This window comes from Pyrgilauda ruficollis, unplaced genomic scaffold, assembly GCF_017590135.1.
Source record: "Pyrgilauda ruficollis isolate IOZ18807 unplaced genomic scaffold, ASM1759013v1 scaffold79, whole genome shotgun sequence".
Lineage (NCBI taxonomy): Eukaryota > Metazoa > Chordata > Aves > Passeriformes > Passeridae > Pyrgilauda > Pyrgilauda ruficollis.
Window position 1 is genome coordinate 1639552 of NW_024529821.1, and position 24277 is coordinate 1663828.

General features: G+C 42.8%; 1 protein-coding gene across 3 annotated transcripts in view; it reads right to left on the minus strand.

Annotated features, from left to right (window-relative positions):
* Nucleotides 1-2482: 2482 nt before the first annotated feature.
* Nucleotides 2483-24277, minus strand: part of LOC121364104 (glypican-5-like) — a 343722-nt gene continuing 321927 nt past the window's right edge. For 2 of the 3 annotated variants that reach the window (XM_041487095.1, XM_041487094.1), the window contains one exon: nt 2483-6209. In XM_041487095.1, coding sequence (XP_041343029.1) covers nt 6007-6209 — 203 coding nt within the window. In that variant the 3' untranslated portion in view covers nt 2483-6006. Of the gene's footprint in view, nt 6210-15121; nt 15213-24277 lie in introns of those variants that run through there. The other variant, XM_041487096.1, reaches the window with a different exon arrangement.

The window sequence follows — 24277 nt, forward strand, 5'->3', positions numbered from 1 at the left end:
GGTGCAATAGCCTAAAAGCCTAGCCCGGCTCATAAACCCAGAAGATGTATGAAAACGTGCTTTTGCATTCCCCTGAAAAGTAATTTTTACAACTGTGTATTTGCAAGGAGTTCACAAAACTAGCAATGCATTTGTTTTTCAAATGAATTGTCCATAGCCTCTAGAATAATTCAAACAGGTGCTAATTAGGTGTACAGAAAGGCCACTGAGGACAATTTATATATCCCCCTGCAAGAGAAAAAAAACTGAATAAATATTAATTGCTTATATTATACAACTAATTATTTTTAAGATGGCACTAAATTAACTGCAAATATTATAATTACGAAGTACTGAGTAATTTACTAAAGATTAATTGAAATGATTAAGTGCAAACAGCATAATTTTGCACTTTCTACATGGAAAAAATGAGACGAACGTGGTTGTTAGTGGGTATTTAATGAAGCACTTCAAGCACATTGTGAGAGCACCAGTGGCCTCTCTTTGATGTGCTCTTCTCCTGGAAGGGTATTACAGGATTTCCACGGGGGGAAATCCTTGTAGTGTTGGTAATGACCAGAATGCCTAAACCAGTCTATTTTAAGGACAGTGACATGGAGTGACACAAAAAAATTTCATCGTGGTCTGTCCAGCAGCCTCTTCTCAAAGCTCCAGCAGCTGCAGCTGCTTCCTGAGTAAGGACTGAAGCAGCTGCACGTGCAGTTGGAACGCATTCCTTGCAACTGGCAAAAGGACATCCACTGCAAGCAAGATATTGGAAATATCACTGTGCAGCAATAGTTTTAATTCACTTTGCTGAATTCAGGAGCAGCTTCCTGCATGCAGGCTTCCTGCTGTGCTGTGTGAAGGTGCAATGGTGATGTACCTGGAGAGGGGAGAGGGATTTGAAAAACTGTTCCATTTTTCCATGGGTGATTTCTTTCCTAGGAGTATTCTCCATGTTAAATGCAGGGTCTTTTTCTGAATTTACTCTCTCTTTATTACAATCTCTCACCCAGTATTTATTTTTTTGGTGGCTTAATATTTAATATAATTTAAATGTAGTTATTTAGAGAGTGACGATGGAACACAGAAGAGCTCAGTACTGAGAATAATTGTAGACTTTTGAGGCAATGGGAGGAAGACAAACTTGTGTTCTTTTTGACTAACACATGTCAGAGCAGTAATGACATTGACTGGAAGATGTTTCACTTTTCAGTGACATATGCCATATGTCATTACAAGAAGCACAGAGAGCAGCAAAATGCAATAAATGAAAATAAATGCTTTGTACTTATGGCCAGTTGTAACATTAAGCCCTTACAATGTGCAAGATAGGGAATGTGTCCTACAGAGCTAAACTTGACCACGTGAGAAGACATGAGGAAAGCGTGTATATCAACTGATTTCCCTTTAAAATGAATAGACTGCTTATCAATTTTCAGTAAAAAGTTGGAATCCCTCTGACACCATGCTAGCTAGGAAATTTTGACTGTAAACTTTGTTTAATGTGAAGAGTTCCATTCAGGAATGTAGGAACTTTCTGGATTTTTTGTCCTACTCAGTATCTCACTTCAATGTGTGTTTCAGGTCCTTTCACTTGAATAGACCTAGCTTAAACCTAATAATGTGCAATACTGAATATATCAGTAAATATGGGCAAAAAGGCTTGACTAATATTAAAATCAAGTCTGTATACAACATCCATTAGGACAACATGAAGAAGACTCATACAGGATGAGAGAGTCAAATTTAAATTTTCTCTGCATGTTGCAGTCTTGGTATCAAAAGGGAGTAGGGCTATTTTAAACACAGATCTGATTTAAGAGATCAGAGAGATGTGAATCTCACAGCCAGATACCCACGCACAGAGCCTCTGAAGTCAACGCAGCTGGACAGTATTATTTGTGTGCCCTTATCGAGCTCTGACAGACATTTTTACCTCAAAAGGTTCATTACTGAGAGATCAGAATCACAGTTCCTTATGCAATAACGAAGTTGCACTAGAAGAGAGGGCACAGCACTGGCAATGTGCAAGCCAGAAAAAAGCGCGAGAGGCCGGACTGTGTAAAGCATCTAAACTGCAAAAAAAAGTCCAATTCCTAGCAGGTGGCTGTGAAGTTGTCTGAAAGTGCAGTCTCTTGATTCTCTGCTGCTCTTTGCCTGGCCAGTCTCCAAGAGATGATTTGGAGAGGTGTAAAAGCTGCTTGAAAATAGCTGAGAACGCTGGGCTCAGGGCTCAGAGCAGCCAGCTGGAGGCTGCCATGCCCTGGCACCCTGCAGCCACCCACGCCTCTGCCCACCCCTGCTCATCCTCCCCTGGTGCTTCCACAGCCAGGAAGGGGACTGGGGACACGCAGACCTGAGCCTCTCACAGGAACACAGAGCCTGAAGAGCTGTGAAATACTAAGAACTGACACTGTGCCCGTGGCAGCTTTGTCTGATCTGGTAAAAAGCCTGCATCACTCCCAACAGAAAATTGTACATTGATTTTACTCACAAATGTATGACAGCAGTTACTTTCCAATGCTGGCATTAACAAATGTGGGCACAACAAAACATTCAAAGAAAGTCATAGCAAAACAATAAACAATCAGAAAGCAGTGGCTAAATACAATTCATAACTGTTAGGCACGGCTACAGCAATGCTTAGACTGGTACCTTATTTTACACTGAGATTACACAGACAAGTTCAGAAGTATTTTGAATTTAGACCTTTGTAATTACATCATAATTACAGTGTCCTGGGTAACAAACTAATACTTTGTAAAGCAGGTATCTTATCTGAAAATGAATGCCTCCTTTATCTGACACAGCCAGTTGGTTTTATCTTTGCTGGTATAGATGGTTTCTTTGATGGAAAACATTTGTTTGCAAAAATGTAAATGTAACTGATCCTGAGGGGAAAAAATATCATAAACCACCAGTAAAAATAAACTTCATTGCCCTTTAAAATGGCACCATTTTTTATGTTCATTGTGAACATATTTCATGCTGGTTCTCTTCTTACAGTGTAGAAGTGTTTTTCCATGAAATGTATTAATTGATGTAGAGCCCTCTTCCCTCATTCTGTAGCAAGTTGTGTCTATCAAAACATTGTTTGAGTCCAATGAAATGAGTTGATTCTACCTCACCCCACAATTTGAACTTGTTGCGTTTTGTTACAGAAACTTTGAAAGGTTTTTCTTGTTTAGCTCAAGAGATGAATACAAATATTCGCCAACCAATTCCCAAATCACAACCCTTGATTTTTCAGAGGTTTCTGTTTAGAAAAATGATGCCATTCAGCAACAACAAATAGCTCCCTGGATGAATTACTGCATACTCCTGTGGGGTTTCTGCAGCTCCCTCTGCTGCAGCTGAACATTGGACCGGTGAGATCGCCGCTAAAATCTTTTCCAGAACAGACCTCAGAACACACCTGGCTCTGGCTGATCAGGTTCCCTCTCTGCAGGTGGGAAAAATCTGAAAACTCCAAACTGCACTGCTGACATCTGGCAGGACTGGAGGCCAGCCCTGAAACCTCATCCATAGGAATCCTGACGGACACTTTCAGTGCCTGAATGATGACTGAGCACTGTAAGTGTGAGAACACTAAATCAGCAGTCAGGCTGACAAGCCTCAGACAGGGATTGCTCCAGTGAACCAGAGTGCTTGGTGGGGCAGGCGGTGAGTGTGAGCACCTGGGGTACATTTCTGTTTGTGCACAGAGAGCTCCTGTCTGACTCAGCCATCACAGTGCAGGATTCTCTAAGAGTGCCAGGCATCAGAGAGTCCTTCCACTGCACAAAAGATGGGACCTGCACGCCTCGGCAGGTATAACAGCACTTTTCCAAAGGGAACCGAAAATGGATACAAGAATCAGCATTTTTAATTATGGTTCCATAGACTGATGCAGCTCACAAACCCTGGAAAACACAGGACAGCCATTTAAATACTTGTGGGAAAACTGATTTTCACTAATCAGACTGGGAAGTACTCCTTAGGGACATTAATATCCTTACCATTGTGAAAAATCAGAGTTAAAATATAAAATACTTGATGTTAATGTATCTTCTCCACTTTATTTCCTTGTTTCAATATTACAATTGAATTATCTTTTAGAAAATTTAGCTGCTGCCACTTTAGAGACTGCCTTTGCAGCTGGGTACATCCACAGTTCTGATCATACCTTTATGTCGTAAATATGATCTAGGAACCAAAACTGGGAATGAAACTCAAGCCCCACCTTTGCAAACATAATTAGACATGTTCACTGATACTGCCTGGAAACGTGCAAGTGCAGTGAGCCTTTGTTCTCTTATTGTCTGCTTGTTCTGTACTATTGTCACCTCCTGTGAGGTGGTACCCAGCAGTAATCCTGGCCCATGGCACCTTCTTTGAGTCAGGCTTCTATAACCAAAGTTGAAATAAAATGCCTGAAGCTGCTTAGTGAGACACAGGGCTCTTCTTTTGAGTAATCTCAGTGACTGGGTAACGCCAAGTATCAAAGAGATGTTTTACAAAAACCAAAGGCAAGTGTTTTACATTAAATCTTACAAAACTGTACATAAGAATAGTCTACAACATGAAAATGGCCATTAAATGGTTGTAATAGTTATGAAATGTAGTAAATATAACAATTCTAGTGTTTCATATATTTATCATATTAATCACTGTATTCATACAGTTGTGTTTGTATACACATATTCAATGGCACTGTAAACAGTTGTTGGAAAACACACATTAACTCTTAACCCATTAGAAGTTATTATAGTACTTTTTCATCCAAAAAGTTAAAATGCATCAATGTAACATTGACTTAAAAAAAATAGCCTTGTAATATAATGCACATTTGACATTTTCTAGGGTAGCAATCAAGATGAAGCGTAACAGAGAATGTTCTAGATTTCAGAATGTTTTACATTTACACCTAAAGTGATACAAAATTTTAAACATTAAATGTAATTAAATAATACAGTTTATGAAACAGTTGATTTCAGAGATCCATAATACACAAAATCTAGTTAGTGTCTAATGGGAGTTTCCAATAATTTATATCTCTGGGACCTTTATGGAAAACTTAAGTTGATTTCTACTAATAGGCAAAGTAAGTTTGAACTGAATTGTCTTTTTTTTTCTTTTTTTTTTTCTCTTTTTTTTGTACAGAGCTGCATTTAGGTGGATAAAACATTATTATGTTTCTTTATGTTTCCCTTTGCTGGACATTCATCCAATAAGCCTTGAGCATATGCTTAAGCATCTGGTAATGACATTTTGTGGGGCAGGGAAACTTACTATCTATGTCTCAGTAAACAAAGTGGTTCTATTTTTTTCCACAGTTAAGGCAACTATACTGATATATTAGACACACCATATGTTTTTATGTTGCTTCCTACAACCTAAACAATAAGAGTGAAAAGAAGTTTCAAACATGCTTTGATCTTCTTGACCACTCAGGAATTTCATCAAGCCGGTAGAGAGCACTTCACACTACAGGGGAGCAACCTGGTACCTGGGCTGGTGGGAGGTGTCCCTGCCATGGCAGCGGGCTGGGACTCGATAATCTTTAAGGTCCATCCCAACCCCTTAACATCCCACCATTCTGTGAACTGTAGCACAGCTTGTTAGCTGTTCACTTAAAAAAACAAAGTATGGGTAGCCTCAGATTTGAAGACTGACCATTCATATAACTTACCAGAAAAATGAAACAAATAATCAACAGCCAGTCAGATTCTAGCAAATGAAATTGATAAAAACAGTAACACACATACACAATTTCTGGGTTTTCAGTTATTTCTACCCCATAACTTAAGCTATGCAGACCCCTGTGATCATCCTCGCTGTTCCTTGGGTGGGCTTTGCCAAAAGCTATCTTCAGACATTGAAAGTGATGACACGTGGTATCTGCCAACTCCAGCATTTCACTTCTTATTTATCCTAACAAATCACATCAAGTAGAGAGCCATTTCTGTTTGTTTCCAGTCGGGTAAGGCTGCAGGTATCAGTGACAGTGAACAGGAGCACAGCAGCTGCAGGGCAGTGCAGCTACAGGGGACAGTGCCACACAACTGCTAGTGCTGCCAGAACAGCAAGGGAGGGACTCAGGGCTGGGCTGCTCCCACTGCCAGCTACACTGTGCTTGGAGGATGACTTGACAGTGCTTGTGGTGGTTGTGGTGTCAATCTTTTTCATGGTTGGTTTTGGTTCATTTCTGTTTTCTGGATGGGTTTTCTTGTCCTTGAGTATATCTGGAAACATGAAAGTGAACATGAGATTAATCACACATCTTTTAAATAGTGCTTGAACATACTTAAATATTGCTGGAACCTGGTGTACTCTGAATAACTGAAACATGGATGAAGACTGATGGGGCACTTGCACTCATGTTTTGGTTGGGCTCAGTGGGGCTGCTCTGTCCTCAGCACCCACTGTTCTGCTTGTTGACCAAAAGTCAGTCTCCTCTGCCTGCCTGGTGGTTACTCACAGACACAGCCTGAGCAGAATAACAGGTATTCTGCATTGCAGTGGCTGGGCTCAGAACCTCTCTCACAGAAAGCACCTTCAGTTTCACCTGGACTGGGAACTAGCTCATGCTTTAAAACATGGTTAGGATTGAGTGGATTTGTAGCACGTCGCAGTGAAACACCCTCCAGGCTGGTGGGGTGCTGCAGGAGATTGGACATTGACTTAAGACAATCCCAGAATGGTTTGGGTTGGATGAGACCTTAAAGATCACCTTGTTCCAGCCCCTGCTATGGGCAGGGACACCTCCCACTATCCCAGGCTGCCCCAAGCCTTTCCAACCTGGCCTGGGACACTTCCAGGGATGGGGCATCCACAGCTTCTTTGGGCACCCTGTGACAGGACCTCAGCACCCCCTGAGTACTGACCTTCTTCCGAGTATCTAACCAAAATCTCTCCTCTTTTCATTTCAAATCACTACCCCTCGTCCTTTTCTGCCTGTGTAAAGGATCACTCTCCCCCCTTTCTGTAAGTCTCCTTTAAGCACTGGAAGGCTTCTCCCTCCAGATGCATTTTGAGGCAATGCCATGTATTTTTATATAAAGAATTGGATTCAGAAGAAAGTGGAAGTGGCCCTTTATTGCAAAAACATGGATTTGTTTTTTTATGGGGAGAAAATAATAAATCTTTGGTTATGAAGACATTTCCAAGCTATTTGCAAATATTACTGAGACCATATTGCCCTTAAACCCTCTCACTGGCATTGTGGAGGAAAAACAAACAAACAAACAAAAAGACTGTTTCATCTGCTGAAGGGATGATGATTTCATAGTCAATCTGTAAAAGCATACCTGAGTGCTCAGAAAGAACAAATGCCTACCTGGAAGAATTTATAATTAACAATAAATGTTCAGGTCCAAGTTTAAAGGATTTGTGTTACTAATGAATGCAGTGCACATACAAAAGAAAGCAAAAGGCATGGATTTGTAATGCAGATGAAACAGCAGTCCAATCTTAAAATGAAAACTCTGAATCACAGAAGCAAGTTCCTGGCAGAAACTGGAAAGATGGAAAGTATTCCAGAAATGTAAATGCAATCTGAGATCATTGTCTGCATGTCAGTAGTTCTGAACAACCATCAATAAAGTCACTTGATACTAAAAATGAGCTATTGTATTGGGAAAGCACACATTGTTCTTTTGCCAGAATAAACTGTAAAAGAAGTGCAATGAATTCCTCCATTTTACCATAATATCAACGTTAATCCCAGAGGAATGTGTGCTTCCTACACCTGACTCAAGAGGGACTGCAGCGAAGGGACAGCAGCTGGCAAGGCATACTTTGGGAAAAGGGTATTCTGACATTTTGCTTGAAATTCCTTATGGCAAAGTGCAGGCACAGCTCCTCTGTGATTGCAACTTGCAGTGGAGCTCACAGAAAGGAGGGGGAGAAAAAGCATGCTCGAAATGTTTAGAAAATATCAGTATTCTGAGGACATTTAAAGAAAAATGGACAACCTTCAGACTGTCATTAAAGTAAATTAAGAATAAATCATGGAAATAGGTGTGTTCTGACACTGCCTCGAGTCCTTTCCATCACTGTCACTCTCTTTGCAACTGCAGTAAAGGCACTATTTCTCTGCTGCCTCTTATATCATCCCAGCCTGCTGACTTCAGCTCTCTGGGGCCAGCTGATTAAATTAAGACCTCACTCAGGTAAATCTATTCCCCTCTTTCAGCTGGCCATGTCCAGCATTGTAACTTGATTGGCGTCTATAAATCGGGCAGACTGAAATGTATTAATTCGTTTATTTTCTTGCTATTGACTTTAACAAAAATCTAGGGTAAGATTTAATGCTATCAGAGATACTGTTGGTTTTTAAAAGCTTTCCTCTCAGTCATTGCTTAATGCACTACATAACAAGCGTTAAATTATACATTAGAAAATTCTGCCTTTATCCTTTCCAGGGGAAGGACTCCATTCTGAATTCTCTCTCTGTCTTCACAGCAGAGGATCTTCCGATGCTATTCATGGCCAATTCTAATTTGGGATCTAATTGTGCAAAATTGGCATTTTATTTATAATGCTCTGTTCTCTGCTTTCTTAAAAATAAATAAAAATAGCTTAACTTTCAATTCAGTTCAAAATATTTTTCAATCCTCTATTTGGTTTTTAAGGCACAAATTTCAGCAGTATAAAGATTTCCCATTTTATTCCAGTTTCCTCAGAGTTCCTGTTGCTTACTCACTCCATGATTTTGGCTGAGACTCTGAGTTAAATGAGTTTTTCCTCTTAAATCTTTTCGTCTGAGTCAGAGATGGTTATGTTCAGTCTACTACTGACATTCAAAAGGCAAAAAAGTACTGATCATGCTAGGAAAGAAAAAAGTGTTAGTGTGAAGACTAGCACAGAAATGAAACTTCAGTCTCAACAGAGCAAACCCCAGATGTTCAGCACCCATGAATTCAGCCCCCGGAGTATGACTGCATAAAACCAAACCCCACAGCTTTGCTTTGTTCTCCTGTTTACTTTCTGAATTTTAAAGGCCTTATGGTTGCCCACTAGAAGCCTTCTCCATTGCTAGAACTTCCTTCCACCATCAGTCCCTCTCTGTGCTCCAGAAATGGAGTGGTTGAACTCTCTGAAGCCTCCAGCTCCCCCAGCCTGCCAAGGGGATGGCCTTTGGACCCTGGCACATGAACATTGTCCTGAGCTCTTTATTGTCACTGCACCGTGGTGGTGATGCAGCCACTGCAGAGGCGGCTGTGCTGCTCCCTCATCCAGCTCTCAGTGAGGATATTCAAATCCTGCCAAAAAGGGTGCTTAGTGAAGGCAGCTGACTGCCAAAGCAGCCTTTCTGAGCAGCCTTTCGGGACTCCTGCCGAGGACAGGGGCTGCTGGGGTCACTGAGGATGGCTCAGAGTTCCTCCAGGCCCCGTGATTACAGCTCAGTTAGTCCAGGGGATTGAGTCCACTTCCTCAGCTGAACTCTCATCTCTGTTAACTGCTGCTGAACTCACATCTCGACACTATAAACAAAACACAGAATGAAAATGACTTGACCTTGCTGTTGAGAGTGTTCAGGATTATCTTCACCTCTGAGCTGTAACCACAGATTGCTGCCCAGGAATGCACGTGCTGCTCCGACGGCACCGAGCCACTCACAAATACCTCTATGGATCAATACTATTCCTCAGAGAGACCAGCTTAGCATGACAGGAGAGCCAAAACTGCCACTGACATCTAATTTAGGAACAGGAAACCTCTGTTATAGTGAGGGCTGATTATACTTCTCAAATGCATTCAGTGAGTACACCTGAATCAGAGGCAGTAAAGATTCTGGGGCAAAACAATGCCATTATAATTTTTTTAGGTTATTACCAGGTCATCAGACAGAAGTTCAAGTCATATTCACAGCCAAGCTGTCTGCTCCCCCTTCCCAGGCCAAATGATTTTCAGTTTGCTACTGCTAGGGATTACCAAAGATATAACTATTTACTGGTGTTCCTGCATGCTATTGCTCTCTAGTGAGCGGTATCAGCGGGGTCTGCTTTAATCTGTTCATTTTTCCTACTGTCCTGCCAAGGGATGAACAAGTTCAGCTACTTAACAGAAACCTCCTTCCATTTTTGTCCTTCTCTTGATCTGATTTGAGCTCAGCCCTCTCTCTGTGATGGCAAATGACGACCTCTGCTCGTCAGGCACTGCGCTCGTGCCTGCGTGCCTCTGAGGCTGCAGATCCTCCCAGCAGACAGGGGAACAGCCCCCGAGAGGGGAGGCAGACTAAAAACAAACCAGAGAGATTTGCCAGACCAGTCCTGTAGATGTTAATTACAGCAGCCTGGTTTCTAATGGAGCGGGCACTGACAGCAGAGAATCCATGCTCATCAATCCACCGTGCGGATTCTGGACACGTTTCCATCAGTTTTAACCTGGAGCTGCTAGAGAGAACTTTCAACCCAGCTATTTGGGCAGACAAAAGAAGCAGAGATTGTTTATTTCTGCTTTCCCCATGTTAATTACATCAAGTCAGACCATTTATATACTCTTATTTTCTTGTCCATGCCTTTCTAGACTTTCATGCAAACACTGTGCTTTGAAAAGACAGACTGTCAGCATCTACAATAGCAAATTAATGCCTCGGTCTTGAATGCCTCATCATGGGTGTAATGACACTCATAAGACAGGTCTGTAGTGAACTGGTCAGCACCTGCAGTTACTCTCCACGCTGGAGCTCAGTTGCTTGATAAATTTCCCTTCGATCACAGGCTTGGGTTTGGCTGACAGCTTCGTAAGAAATTAAAGCTAGGTGCAACTTGGTGGAACAGGCTCTTAAATTACAGTAGATGCTGCAGTGTTATTATTAGCTTTTTATCACCTCGGGTAGCAAAAGCTGAAATTACTTTTACATATTCAAAGGAAGAAGCTCTGAAATTGCAAAACAATGTTGTCACCATAAAATGTACCAACAATTTCCAAATAATCCATTATCTTGACATTAAGACCAGCAGTAATTATTTCCAGTTACAGCTGCAGCAGACAAATGGAAACAGGAATGCTGTGGAAATGGGAATGTGAGAACTCCTAAAGTATGATAACTCGTGATGCAATTCCCCAAATTCTGGAGTCTGTTATTTTGGTCTGTGTAATACCAGCCAGTAAAAGGTGGGTGTAATGTATGCTTTGTGGAGCCAGAAGAAGGGAGCAATGAACAGCTCTGTATGTACTGTTCTACCGTTTTCTATTTCAGCCTGAGAACGTGGGTCCAGAGAAGCCTCTTCCCCACATACCTTTTAATGGAAACCTGGTATTAGGAGGGGAAAAAAAAAATCTTTAATCAGAAAAAGGAAGAACTCCAGGAGTTTTAAGTGCATAGACCACTCTCTCCACTGAATTCCTGAGTGACATTTTTTCAGCTCAGCCTTTCCAGAAGACCTGTGGGACAAGATTATGGGGGTAAGCTGATGTGTCCCAGTTTGATTCTGAGATCTTTCCATTTCTCTCTTTAAGAACTTTCTCTTTTTAAAAAGAATGAGTAAGGGGATAATCATAAATTGGGACCAGGATTATCTATTTCCAGGTTTTAGTTCTATATTAAGCTCTATGTGATCTTTGGCAGATTGCCATTCCCTGTGGACCAGTGAGAGAACTACTTTACTTCCTGCACATTTTGCACATTCTGGATGCAAATTCTTCCATCTGAGAGCCATACCCACCCTCTGAAAGAAATAACATTGGCTGGAACTTTCAGGAACTAATTCAAATGCAATAAAGAAAAGGCAGGAGCAGCCATGAGACAGTTTGAGATGTCAGGTGCCTGGAAGCCACACTCACATGAAATGGCAGCTCCTTCCCCTTTTCCCAAGCAACTTTTTAGTCCATACACATCTGAGTGTAATGTACATGTGTACAGAGAGAGGAGGACATTATCTCAGCTGTCCTGCTCTAAGGAAAGCTGTCACTGTATGTGTTTGGCTTCTGATATACAGTGGCCATAGCAAACCCTGCAGGATTTTCAGGAGCCACAATACAACTATATTAGTTCTGGGTTTAAAAGTAAACCTGCACGTAGAACTGCTCCTGCCGTGGTAAATGTCAAGCAGGAACAATCCATCTTTTCCTTGGGAAGAAATAATCCAACCTAACAAACCTCGTGTGATTCAGCAGTACTTCCATTAATCAATCAGTCATTTGCAAGAAAAGGTTTTGTCATTTTGTTTATATTAATATGGGACTTACTCAAATGCAGACAAGCTGAAAATATAAGCTTAAAACATGCCAAACATATTTTACATTTCCTGGAAACATCTGTTTTTAGTCTAGTCCTAGGCACATGTTTGTGGTTGCATGTTTATGCTTGTTTAGTTTGCCAGATACCTCGTATGTAGTGTAGCACAGCTGACATGATATCCTGAAACACAGCATGGAACTATCTGTAAAACATGATGTTCCCACTAAATCTGTGGAACATTTGTTGTAACTTTCTTGTAATAAAAGAAACAACTCAAAAACCCTGTGACAGCCTTCTGCCTTCACTGTATGGTGCAATTAATTGGCTAAGTTTGGAAATTGTGTACATGCCTCATTGGTACTATCAGGAAGACTGAGAGCGATCCTGATCCCGCATGCCTCGCATGCTCCAAGCTCCTATTAAACTTAATGGCAGTTTGGGGGGATGCAGGAATGCAGGGCTGACCTTTATGGTTAAAGATGAATGTGAGCTCCAGACTTCAAAGATTAGGTGCCCCTGCCAGTCTGGAGTGTGCAAGTGATCAGCACGCCAAGTGCTGAAGGCATCTGCTAAATATCACGCCACAGCTCAAAGCTGTAATTAAGAAAAATATAAACTGGCTCGAGGAAGAAAAATATTAGTAATAATTGAAAATGCTTTGGCTCTTGCTTTTGTCCTGATGATCTCATTAGTTTTGGTTACAGAAACAGTTCTCATCACTGCCTGACGTGGGGCATGCTTTGTTTGTGCTCTCCTTCTACCCACATCTTTCCCAGTTAACTTTTATTGCTCAATACAAAGGTCAAATCGAAGGCTTAATTAAATTGTATGTGGGGAAACTATAAACTTATTTTGGAAGGGAGTACAAAAATATTTAAAGCCATCCCAGCTCCTCTCCCCCAGACACTCCTTAATTTCTTGTGAAGAAAAGGAGCATGTGTTTTTGGCACTCTTTCCCTTAAGAAGAAATTGCACCTTTTCTGGCTTCAAAATTTACATTTTACGGATATCAAACCCTTTTCATAACCTGCTAATTGTATTTGAAATTGACATTTGTAATGAGGATTTTAATTTAGCTCTGCTGCTCCAAACACAGAGAGCTCCATTTCGTAACAGGCCTGGATATGATCTTATACTTCAGCAGTCTAAGTTCAACTTACAACCAGGATTGGAAGTTCCCTTAAACTTTGCTTAACTTTAAACAGAACTTGGAGCACCAAGATAAATACTATTACCCACCTGCTAAAGTTAGACATGCCTCTCAGGTCTAGAACTGAAAAGTAGTTCTGAAAACACTGGAAGGTCTACCTAAGCAGCATTTACAGTTTCTTCATGCCATGAGAAGACAAGCACATAGCTTGAGAGTAAGATCAGGTGTGAGTAGGCTACAGCCTGTGTTCAGCAAGGCCAATCCCAAGGAATTCCAGGCTTCCTTGTACCAGGCTGCTGCCCAGGCTGTGTTCACACACCAGCGAGGTTCTCAACACCCTGTCAGCTGTTGCCCAGCCCTAGGGGCAGAAGGATTCTCTGGATCCTTCTCCATCTCCAACAGCCCTCCATGGTTTGTGTTTGTGCAGCTGGCTGTGCACACGAGCCCTGGGAGCTGTGCTGGGAGGGGAGGATGCCCTGCAGGTCTGCTCCCCTCAGCTAGACCTTGCCAGGACAGGCCTGTGGGATCACATCGAGTGCAGGGCAGCAGAGAGGAATCTGCCAGCTGGGGCAGCAGTGACAGATGGTACCGGGGCTCAGACCCTTCCTGTGAGTGATTTACAGGGGGTGCTTGCACCCAGGTCTCTCGTGCACTGTCCAGAAGACAGTGTCCAGAAGACTTCTGTTCTCTCAGAAGAGCTGTGCAGGGAAGGACATCTCAGCCTGAAGCAGGCTCTGCTTGGACTGCCTGGGTCTATCCTGGAAGCAAACTGGAAAGAACTAATCAATTAACTAACAGGGTGTCAGCCAAAAGAGGAGTGACAATAGGAACTGCTCTGTGTCCCTGCATGAGATGTGTTCACATCTCCCCAAGGGGATGGCAGCAAGGGGCAGGAGCATGGACTGCTCTCTGCTCAGGAGGCCATCCTCTCACATTTAGCAGAAGCAGATCCCATATCCACAAGGAGTGAGCAGGAGAAAATCAGGCACTGCAGAACTCCCTTCTCACCAAAGGGCTGGGACTCGGGGCAGAGCCCTTTTAGCTCAGCAGCCTTTAAAGAGAGGCAGGGAGGATTCAACACAGGCACTGCAGGCAGCTCGGCAAAACCCCGAGTGAATGGCCACAACTCACAGCAACTCCAGCATGGCAGCCACAGGAAAACAATCACAAGCATCTCTAGAAGATATCTGAAAGGGTCTTTTCACCCTGCAAGCAGGCTGCTCTCATCATTCCTCATTCATTAAAAGCCAGTCAAATTCCTCCCGTTATTCCCATTGCTCCCTTAGAAACTTGGGCAGATACAATTCCTGCTTTAAGATTCTGAAGTCACCAGATTTCAATGGCAACAGAGAGGGTTTAAGATGCTTCCTGTACTTCTGTCATTTTTGAGCAGCCACAGAACCTTATACTAAAGATCTCTTAAAGAGGTTCAAATAGGATATAATAATAATAATTTATGTTTAATTACAGAATAAACATTGAAATCACCTCAATCTACACAGCATCTGATTGCTTTTAATCTAGATGATAAAAAGGATTAGTTGTAATGCCAAACAATATTTCTAGTCCTTATATCAATCAGTAGGAATTTTATTTTTATTGAATCTTTCCAGTATTTCATTTTGCTCAGAACTGAAATCAAAAGAAACTGTGGCAAGATATTACTTATTATTAATCACTTGAGCCTGAACATCAGGAGTAGTACAGAAAAACATCGTGGCATTAGGCTTGCTGCAGCTCCGGTATGGGAAGCTTTAATTAGTCTTTTCTCCTGCAACTGGCAACTCCTCAGCACTGCACATCCTCTGTTTCACACTGCTGGTTTATCCGGCCGGCCAGAGCCCAGCTCCATCACAGCTGACAGTTATTGACAGCGAGGATGATCAGAGCCATCACTCTGCAGAGGAGCTGCAGCAGCAAGAATGTGTTTCATGTGAAAATACCAAAGGGCTTAAAAGCATTATCTTATTAGTAGCATGCAGTGAAACTGATGAACCCTTATCACAGTCAGCAGGATGATGAATACCCAAATCAACACAAACGGAAAGGAGATATACAACCAGCGTAAAAAATAAACTTTTCTAATAGAAACTCTTACAAAACGAAGCCCCATCCATTAGGGTATGCATAAGGCTATGTTCTGGCAGTGTTCAGGCTGTGGGGCAAATTAAAAGAAGGAAATTCCTTTTTGGAGCTGGCAACGATCCCTTTCCCTGCTCTGTTTTTGTACGGATCTGAACTGCTCCCTCCAATTTTCATGGAGTCACCTACAGCAAAAGCACCAGACTGAGTTGAATAGGTCTGCCAACATTGGTACATAACAGACTGAGGGCTACAAATCATCCCCTTTTTTGGGTAACAACACTGCTTAACTTTACCTTGGCCAGGGTTCTCTCACTTGGCCAAAAGGGAAAAAACATTACTGCCATTAGTCCTCACAGGCTAAACCGCCCTTAAGGCACTGTCTCCATCAAGAGAATGCTTAAAAACACCATTTTGAGGTGCTAAACCCTGCACTGGAACCCAAAGGTCTGGCTTCTCTCTGCACTGATGTGCTCAGGCTTGACTGCCCAGGTGACACCAGTGACAAAGCCCAAGGTCCTTCTGCAGGCAGCTGTGCATGGATCCAGGGGATCATGCCAAGGGACTTAGGGTGGGTGGTGGTGAGAAAAACTGCTTGTTTTTAAGGACAAGGAAGCTGGAGAGCATGCAAGTGTCAGGGTGTGGCTGGAAAGGTGGGGAGAACAGTGAGGACCCCAGATCAGGGAATTCAGTGGGCTCTGATGAACATGAAGGACCATCTTTGCTGCTTCCATGCACAGAACTGGCATGAATGTACACAGAATGCTTCTCAGGTGACTGAGCAGGCAGCTTGACCTCTGTGTGTTTCCAGCCAGCCAAGGAAGTTTTGACAGGCCCTCAGCCTGCTCTGAGATCTATCAGTTATATATTTTTTCTTTACTGGCACTTCTTCCTGTCACAGGAGCTCCAATAAAGGGAACACCCCGCTGGAAGTTCATGAGAGCTGACACCGTGTGCTGCGATGGATCTGTTGGCACTGCTGTGCTCTGTTATGCAAATACACATCAGCGGACTTTGTACAACATAAATTATGTAAATATCCATGTAGAGACTCCTCAAAATGCAGATTACGTGCCTGATGTTTGGAGACAATAATTAAGATCTCTGATGTGAACCTGTACTTGGGATTGCTGTGCAACTTGGGCCAGCCTGTGGATGTCTAGGCCTAGCAAACCTCGTTTCAATGCAGACTCCATCTTAGTAAGAAGAATTTTGCAGTCAAAGTTGACTGTGTCGTAATCTACTTAAGCCACATACCACTGACACCACAGGTTATAAGAGATCCTTGAATTTACAGCTGCAGAAGGGCTCCATAGGATCCCACCTGGAATTTAGGTATACACTTGTTCATTCAGGATTATGAAGGGTTTTCCTTTTTAATTAAGAATTTGAATTTTACTTTGACACATGCCAGACATCCACAAAACTGCATGAGGGCAGGTGGCTCATCCTTCTGTGGGGGCAAGGGTTGGAGTTCTCCAGGGGGCTCTCCCCCCCTGCAGTCTGCTCCTGGCCTTGGCTGAGACCTGAGTCACAACCAGCACAGACAAACTGGACCTGGGCTGGAGCTCAGGGCACCCTGCTCCTCAGGGCTCCCACTCAGGAACCAGCTCAAGCAGTGTGCTGGTTTAACCCCAGCTGGCAGCTGAGTGCCACACAGCTGCTGGCTCAGTCCCATGAGCAGGAGAATAAAAAAAAAAAGTACAAAAGTAAACCTAGCAATAACTGTAATGAAAAGGAGAGAGGAATAAAACCCAAGAGAAGTCAGTGATGCACTGCACAGTTGCTCACAACCTGCTGGCCACACCTAGCCTGTCCCCAAGCAGTGACCAGTGCCTCCTGGCCAGCTCCTCCCAGTTTTTATACTGGGAATGTGGCATGGAATCTCCCTTTGGCCCGCTCAGGTCAGGTGTCCTGGTCATGCTCCCCCCAGCTCCCTCTGCACTTCCTCCAGGCAGGGCATGGGAAACAGAGAAGGCCTTGACTCAGGGTAAGCTCTGCTTAACAACAATCAAAACATCAGTGTCTTATCAACATTATTCTCATCCTGAATTCAAAACACAGCGCTGTACTAAGATAAAAATTAACCCTATCCCATCTGAAAACTGGATAAACAGTTAATTTTTTTTTTCCCAGAGAACACTAAACATCTTAGGTTGGGCTCAGTAGGTCCATTCCTGCCATCTGACATCTTACAAAAATCTAGGCCAAGAAATATATCCCTTCTGGAAAAGAAAAACATCACAGACTGTCTACTTGGGTAAAGAATTTGGAGAAACTAGGTTTTCAGGAATAGTAAACTGAGCATCTGTTGGACTTCATTAAATTCTTATTTAACTTGAGTTGAGATCAGTGAAATTAACCTTTATACCTCAGCTGTGCTCTTCCTGCTTGAAGCAGCTGAATCAAAGCAGCTTACCAAGGGCATCCTTCTGCTTTGTAACTTCAAAGAACATTTATTCAGAGGTAGCATGTGAGGATCACGTAACTGGAGCCAGATGATAGAGAAATCACTGCAAACTGAGGCAGGCAGGAAAAATACCTAATTTAAAGATGGATTAGAGATCTGAAACAAAGGTTCATAAAGACTGGTGTGTTACAAAGCAGAGGTAACAATTTGCCAGACAGGCAGAGACAGTGCAAGGTGAATGGAAGAGTCTTTCTAACCACTGCTGCTGAGCAGTGTTCCCTGAACCACAGACTATAAAAAGAAAAGGAGCTCAGAAGATTATTTGCAACCATGCAGTTTTCTTTACTGGCCTGTGCAGGCTCTTCAGGACATGGACAGTAATTTCTGTGCACCTACAGTGGCCAAGGTTGTGATCTTGACTGGGGCATTCATGCACTACTGTCAAATGAAAAATGGGAAGATATAAACAGTGGTAATTAAAGGGCAACAAAGAACAACATTCAATTAAGCCCCAACATTTACTGGTATCCAGAACAGTTACCAAGTTCCCAGCCATCCATAAGGTTGCAATCAAACACTAAACTAGAAAACTCAGAGATCTACAGCCCTCTAGTTACAAACTTAGATTAGAACCATTAAAATAATTAGCAGGGATAGAACTGATAATTTCACTGAATTTTGTCCAACTGCCCACGAGTGTATCCAAGTCTGGGATATGCACTGAGACCTCCCTCTATCACTGACCTGGTACACTCAAGCACTACAGGCTCCTGACATCTCTCAGCTTTGGAGATGTCAAGGAGACAGAAATACTCCTGTGATGTGTCATCCAGCCATAAGAACCCCTCAGTTCCACCATGGATATTCCAAAGAGCAGAAGATATTGTGAGATGAGACCTTGCAACACTCAGAGCATTTACTTCTAGCTCCAGAGTGGGAGAAGGCAGGAGAAGATAGGATCTCGTATCTGTTTCTCTGCAACAAATTGTTGCACCTCACTGAATATCAAAAGGCAGTTTAGTTCTGCCATTGATAGTAAATGAAAAAAATTGCTGTGGAGTGACAGTGGTCACGCAGCTCTGTGCAACTTTAATGGAACTAATAACTTAGTTCCCTTGTGAAATACCAAGCCTTGTTTGTGCAAGGATTACTGTAGTAACATCCCTTAGGAGCAAAACAATTCCTTGTACATGGGCTGGTGCACAGTCTCTTCCCCACGCCACATTTCCACCAGCTTCCAATAAAAAATTAGAAGCAAATTGCTTGACTTGTGAGTTACAAGCCTTACATCAATGTGCATTTGAAAGTGGACCAGGAGAAATGCCTGAAGTTTGCTCTGGACTTTACTTTCAATATCCAGTTACACAGGGATGCTTTTCGGTAACAGGTTTTGCTTAAAACTGACACCTCTCAGAGGGAAATAATTTTACTAAACTGTCTCCAATTAGTGTGGCAGAGCATGGGCAGGCAGAGAAGTGGTGGCCCCACACAGCTCCATCAGGGGGATCCCTGTTCAGCCAGACAGGAAAAGGAAAGGCAAAGGATGGTGGCATGGGGCACATGGTGACAAACAGCAGAGCAAAACCTCAAATTGCACTGGCAGTGGCATGGATGTGAAGGGCCACAGGAAAGGTCCATCACCAGTGAAAGGGAGACCAAGAGAAATATGACAAACAGTTCGGGGTGACAGAGGACACTCAAAAATGGAGGTATTAGATGCCTTCTCTGCCCTGGCTTTGCTAACAAGGTGATTGCTCAGGTTTCCATGGCTCAGTCTGGGGAGTGAAGATCCCAGGGCAGAGGAAAATCGAATTCGGGACTGTGTGTTGGCAGTGGGATGAGGAGCAGCACTAGGGCTATGCAGGCAGCTGCTTGTGGGGTGCTGTGAAAGCCCTCTTGGTGAAGGTTTTAAAACCCAGATGAGGCACACAGGGATGGGTTTGTCAGAGCTGACTCTGGCCTGGGACACTAACCCATCCTAGAGAAGCTTCTCCATCACTGTTTTCAATCTTCCAATGATCCATTCATTTTGATGAATCGACTCTATGTGAAAAGCAAATGAAAACAAAGTATTCAATCAGTTTGTGACTAAATTTGTAACTATCTACAAAAACCAAGGGTGAACATCTTGTAAAAAGAATATACACTGGCAGCTATTGCTGATGAAGTGCTATCGATAGGCATTAAAGCTGCAAATGGCAAGGTGTTGGCAAAGTGAGAGGAATTGCTGCAGAAAGTAAAAAGCCAATCTGTATGATGAACAGAGTGTACATAAAGTACAGCAAATTACCAGACACACTGCCATGGGAGTACAGAGGCATGGGAGCTGATTAAGGAGTCCTTGTGAAGAAATCTTGAAGGCTGGCCAGTTCCCCCTAATTCTCTGGCAGGCGCTGCAGCCGCGCAGCCAGTGAAAAGAGCACTGTCTGTGATGTGAGCACACGCAGTCGTGGATTACAGGGAGATGATGGATGTGCCATACCACAGCAAATGGCTGCTTGGAACTGCCGCCCCCTTTCAGAACAATCCTGCTTTTCAAAGCCTCAGTACTCTTGGCTAAAGGCCAGAGAGGGAGACTTGAAAGGCGCAGCTCCCCGGTTCCTCCGCGAGGAATACGCCGGGCGCGTGGCGGGATGGGCCGGGCGTCACTGGCACCTCGGCCGGGTGACACTGGAGGCTCTGCTGCTGGGCTGTGCTTGCTGAACACCTTACCCTGCACATTTGTAACCCGAGACAGAGATGATGGCCATAAGTCCTCAGAAGCCCAACAGCTGCTGATCTTCTCCAAACCCAGGAGTCTGATTTTTATTTATTTTTTCACTTCCTGGGTTTTCTCAAGACATTCCTTCTTCCTATTTCCTTCTGATTAAATACAATGGAGCCTTGCTCTTTAACATGCTAACTAGAGAAAAAATTAATGACTTTCTGGTCATTTTAAGAGCCATCAAATTGTTTAGACTGGAGAAGATCTTTAACATCATGAAGTCCAACCTCTAAACCAGCACTGCCAAATCCAACACTAAGCCCTGTCCATAAGCACTGGGGCAGGAGCTTGGACTACTTGACCTTTAACAAAGGTCCCTTCCAAGCCAAGGTATTCTATGATTTTATGAAAATATGAATTATTTGAGTACTGTTAATAATGACTTGTGCCAAGGAAAAATTAACCGGACTGAATTTGATGTAACTGAAAGATGAGCTTGGCTTAGAGTCACAAAAGGAATGATTAAGCTCAGGTTTTGTACTGAAAGACTATTCTCTGCTTTACCAGCTCTCCAGGAAAACTTCAAGGTAGCAAAATCACAAACACGACTAAATTTAGTCTGATTTACCTGTCCATTTGCAAATTACCAGTGCTTTAATTCTTCCTGTTTCTGAGATAGTCTGCTTTAAATAAAAGCTGAGTAGGCAGAGGTAGCCTGGTAAAAAATTCATTACTGTCTTTTTGCTTACCTATTGAAAAGGAAAGACTCCCCCAAATTACAAACATAACAGCTTTAATTGGGGATTCTGGGTGCAGCAGCAATGGAAATAATAAAGCATGCATGAGATTATGATTGTTGAACTTTCATCAGCTTACTTCATCGCTCTACAGCCAAAAATAATCGGAAATAGGCAACTGCAAACATCAACCAAACACTGTTCCAAGGGCGTGTCTAAGCAATTTGTCTTTTTTTCAGACAAACCAAGTATCTGTAACTCCCATTAGAAACTCCCAATTAGAATCAAGACCTTGAAATGTATCTCCAGGAAAATCCTCCTGCGGTGCTGTGGCAGGGCCAGGAGGCACAGCTGGGCAGTTTTCACTGCTGTGCATCCCCAAAGCAAAGCAGCAGCTGCTCCGTGCCCAGAAACACTTCCAGGAGTGTTCCACTGCCTCTCCAACGGGGCACACACAGCAGCAAGTGAGCACCCCTTGTTTCAGGCAGCTCAGCACCTGGGACAGCTTTCCCTGGGGAGCTGCCCCCAGCACAGCCCATCCCATCCCACCCACAGGATGCAGCACGGATTAACATCAGCACTCGGGCCAGGTGGAAATGGCAACGGTTCTGCTCTTCCCGTGTGGAGTGGAGGAAGAGAGGGATTGTGGAAGAGTGTGGGGATGGCACTGGGATTGGAGGGAAGGTACAGCTGTTTTCTGCACCTTCCAGCGTGCTTTGGTCTAAGCCAGCAGGGCACGCTGAGTTGTGTTTTTATTTTCAAAACTGCATCTTGCACATGAAGCTGGGGGGCTCTTCCACTTCTTTACATCCTCCTACATCACACCTGCCAGCCTGCCAAGCACTGCTCAGCACTGTGTGTACCAGGAGAGCTGGGTTTGTTCTGGCAGGGCTCTGAGTCACAAAGGTCAAAACATTTACAGGTATAAAATACTTTCGACTCAGGTGTTATCGTGCCCTTATGTAGCCTTTAAAACCACTAAATTAAACCCCTGTTTTTTTCAATAGCTCTGAAGCTGTGCAAGTATATTATGTGACTTCTGAAGGAACTGCCTGTAAAATGTGACAGAAAATGAAAGCAACTAAACCCAAACAAACCCCTGCCTCACTCCCAGAAACACCACATCTTTTACATCCTGGAATTCTTCAGTAGTTAAAGTCATACTTCAGCTGAATTTCCACTGTTTAGGTAAAATTTATGATGCAACAGCCAAGTAATTTATATTCTTGTTTGTTATGAGATTTCTAAATTCTGCTTTACTACAGATGTCAGCCACTATACTATATTCTATCATTTGCCAGTGAAAGCTTTTCTTTGGAGTTAAGACATTCAGATGAATCACGTTTTCTTTGCATCTTTTTTAAATGAAAGGTTTCCTTGTCTCTGTAATTCCCACTCCCCATCCTCCAGCTTCTGTTGCTCTCACTCTACAGAGACAGACTGAGATATTTATTCCCTTACTTAACAATGAATAGTACAACATATCAGTGACAGCCTTTCTGAAATCAATGAGACTTTTTATGGCGCGTGCTACTACTCATTGTGAGCAGGAGTGTTTCAGTTTGGCCCCAAGAAAGACCCAAGATGACATAAGCTGGAATGAATAGAGTTACTCAGCACTACAATACACGTGTAAAAGAGACCTGAGCAGATGGAAAACCATTTCAGCAGCTGCCAAGTGTTCTGACCCCCTAAAGCAGGTAACAAGAGACCCTGGCAGTTCTTAAATCAAAGCATGACCGTCTTGACAGTAATTTCAGAATAATCAATGGAAGAAGTAACTTTTTACATTCCTAAAAAGTCTTTAGTTCAAGTCTTAACAGACATTACAAACAGCAAGTATGGCAGCACTCCTGGGAAGTATCATTCCCATTTTTCAGATGAAATAACAGACATGAAGTGGCTAAAGTGATCCAGGTGGTGTCACAGCAGAAACCTGCAATGGCCTTCAGAGTCAGCACTACACTTCCATCTTCAGTCCAGAAACCAATGCAGCCAAATGTCATTTCATTCCAAATGTATTCATTTACCAAAAGCTAATTTACTGTATGGCCCAATCAAAATCAAACTGTAGGTGGTGATACGCTGGCTTTCCAGCCTGTAGCTCACATGTAGCTTGTGGTTCTTAGCCCACAATATCTGATGAGGGATTGGATTGTCTTTGTTCTGTTTGTACAGTCTGATCTAACACCAGGGCTCCAGGAATATCTGGATCATTCATTTATTGTAATTAGCTAGGGTGTACCGTAACTGAATGCCTGTCCTCGCTAAAAACAGGATGGGCATCAAAAATAAAAAATGTGGAATGAAAAATAAACAGTAATAATCAGATGTGATGACAGAAGTACACAACAGCTGCTGCTCTTGTGAGGTGCTGTGAAGTCCAAGCTGGAAGTATCAAAGCAGAGTTACAGTGGAGAAAGCTGTCAGCAAACAGACATGAAACAGTGCAAGATGAAATAGCCTTCCCCAGCAGTCTGTGACAAGTTTCACATGTGATGTGATACAGGTTATCACATGTGATACAGTGAAGGTCCAGTAAGTTCAGTATTTCTGTGTGTGGGTGTGTGATTTGGAGTTTTTAGTACTTCCTACAGTGGAAATGAACAGTACCATGTCCTGAAGCACAATTTGATAGACTTACTACAAACATCCATTTAATTCAGACATTCTCAGCACCTGTGAGAAGTTACAAAGCCATCCAACCTACCTCTAAAAAAATAAAGGTATCCAATGACAACACATGACTCAGCATCTGGAGATCACCATGCAGCACACACCTCAAACCTTGCTTGCACAGGCAGGAGTTTGCTTTTTATCTCACCTGCTACACTGTTAGATTGTTATCCTTGAAATACACCGAGTGATTATGTAAAGAGAACTTCATGCCTGACCAAGTATACAATGCAATTAACATTTAAAGCCACTCTGCACGTCTAATCTTCCTGCTGTCCTCATCTTCATCCCTGTTCCTGTGGTGACCAATACTTCTTTACCTGTGTCTCAGTTTGACACACTTGCCCTAAGTTTCTGGAAGGAA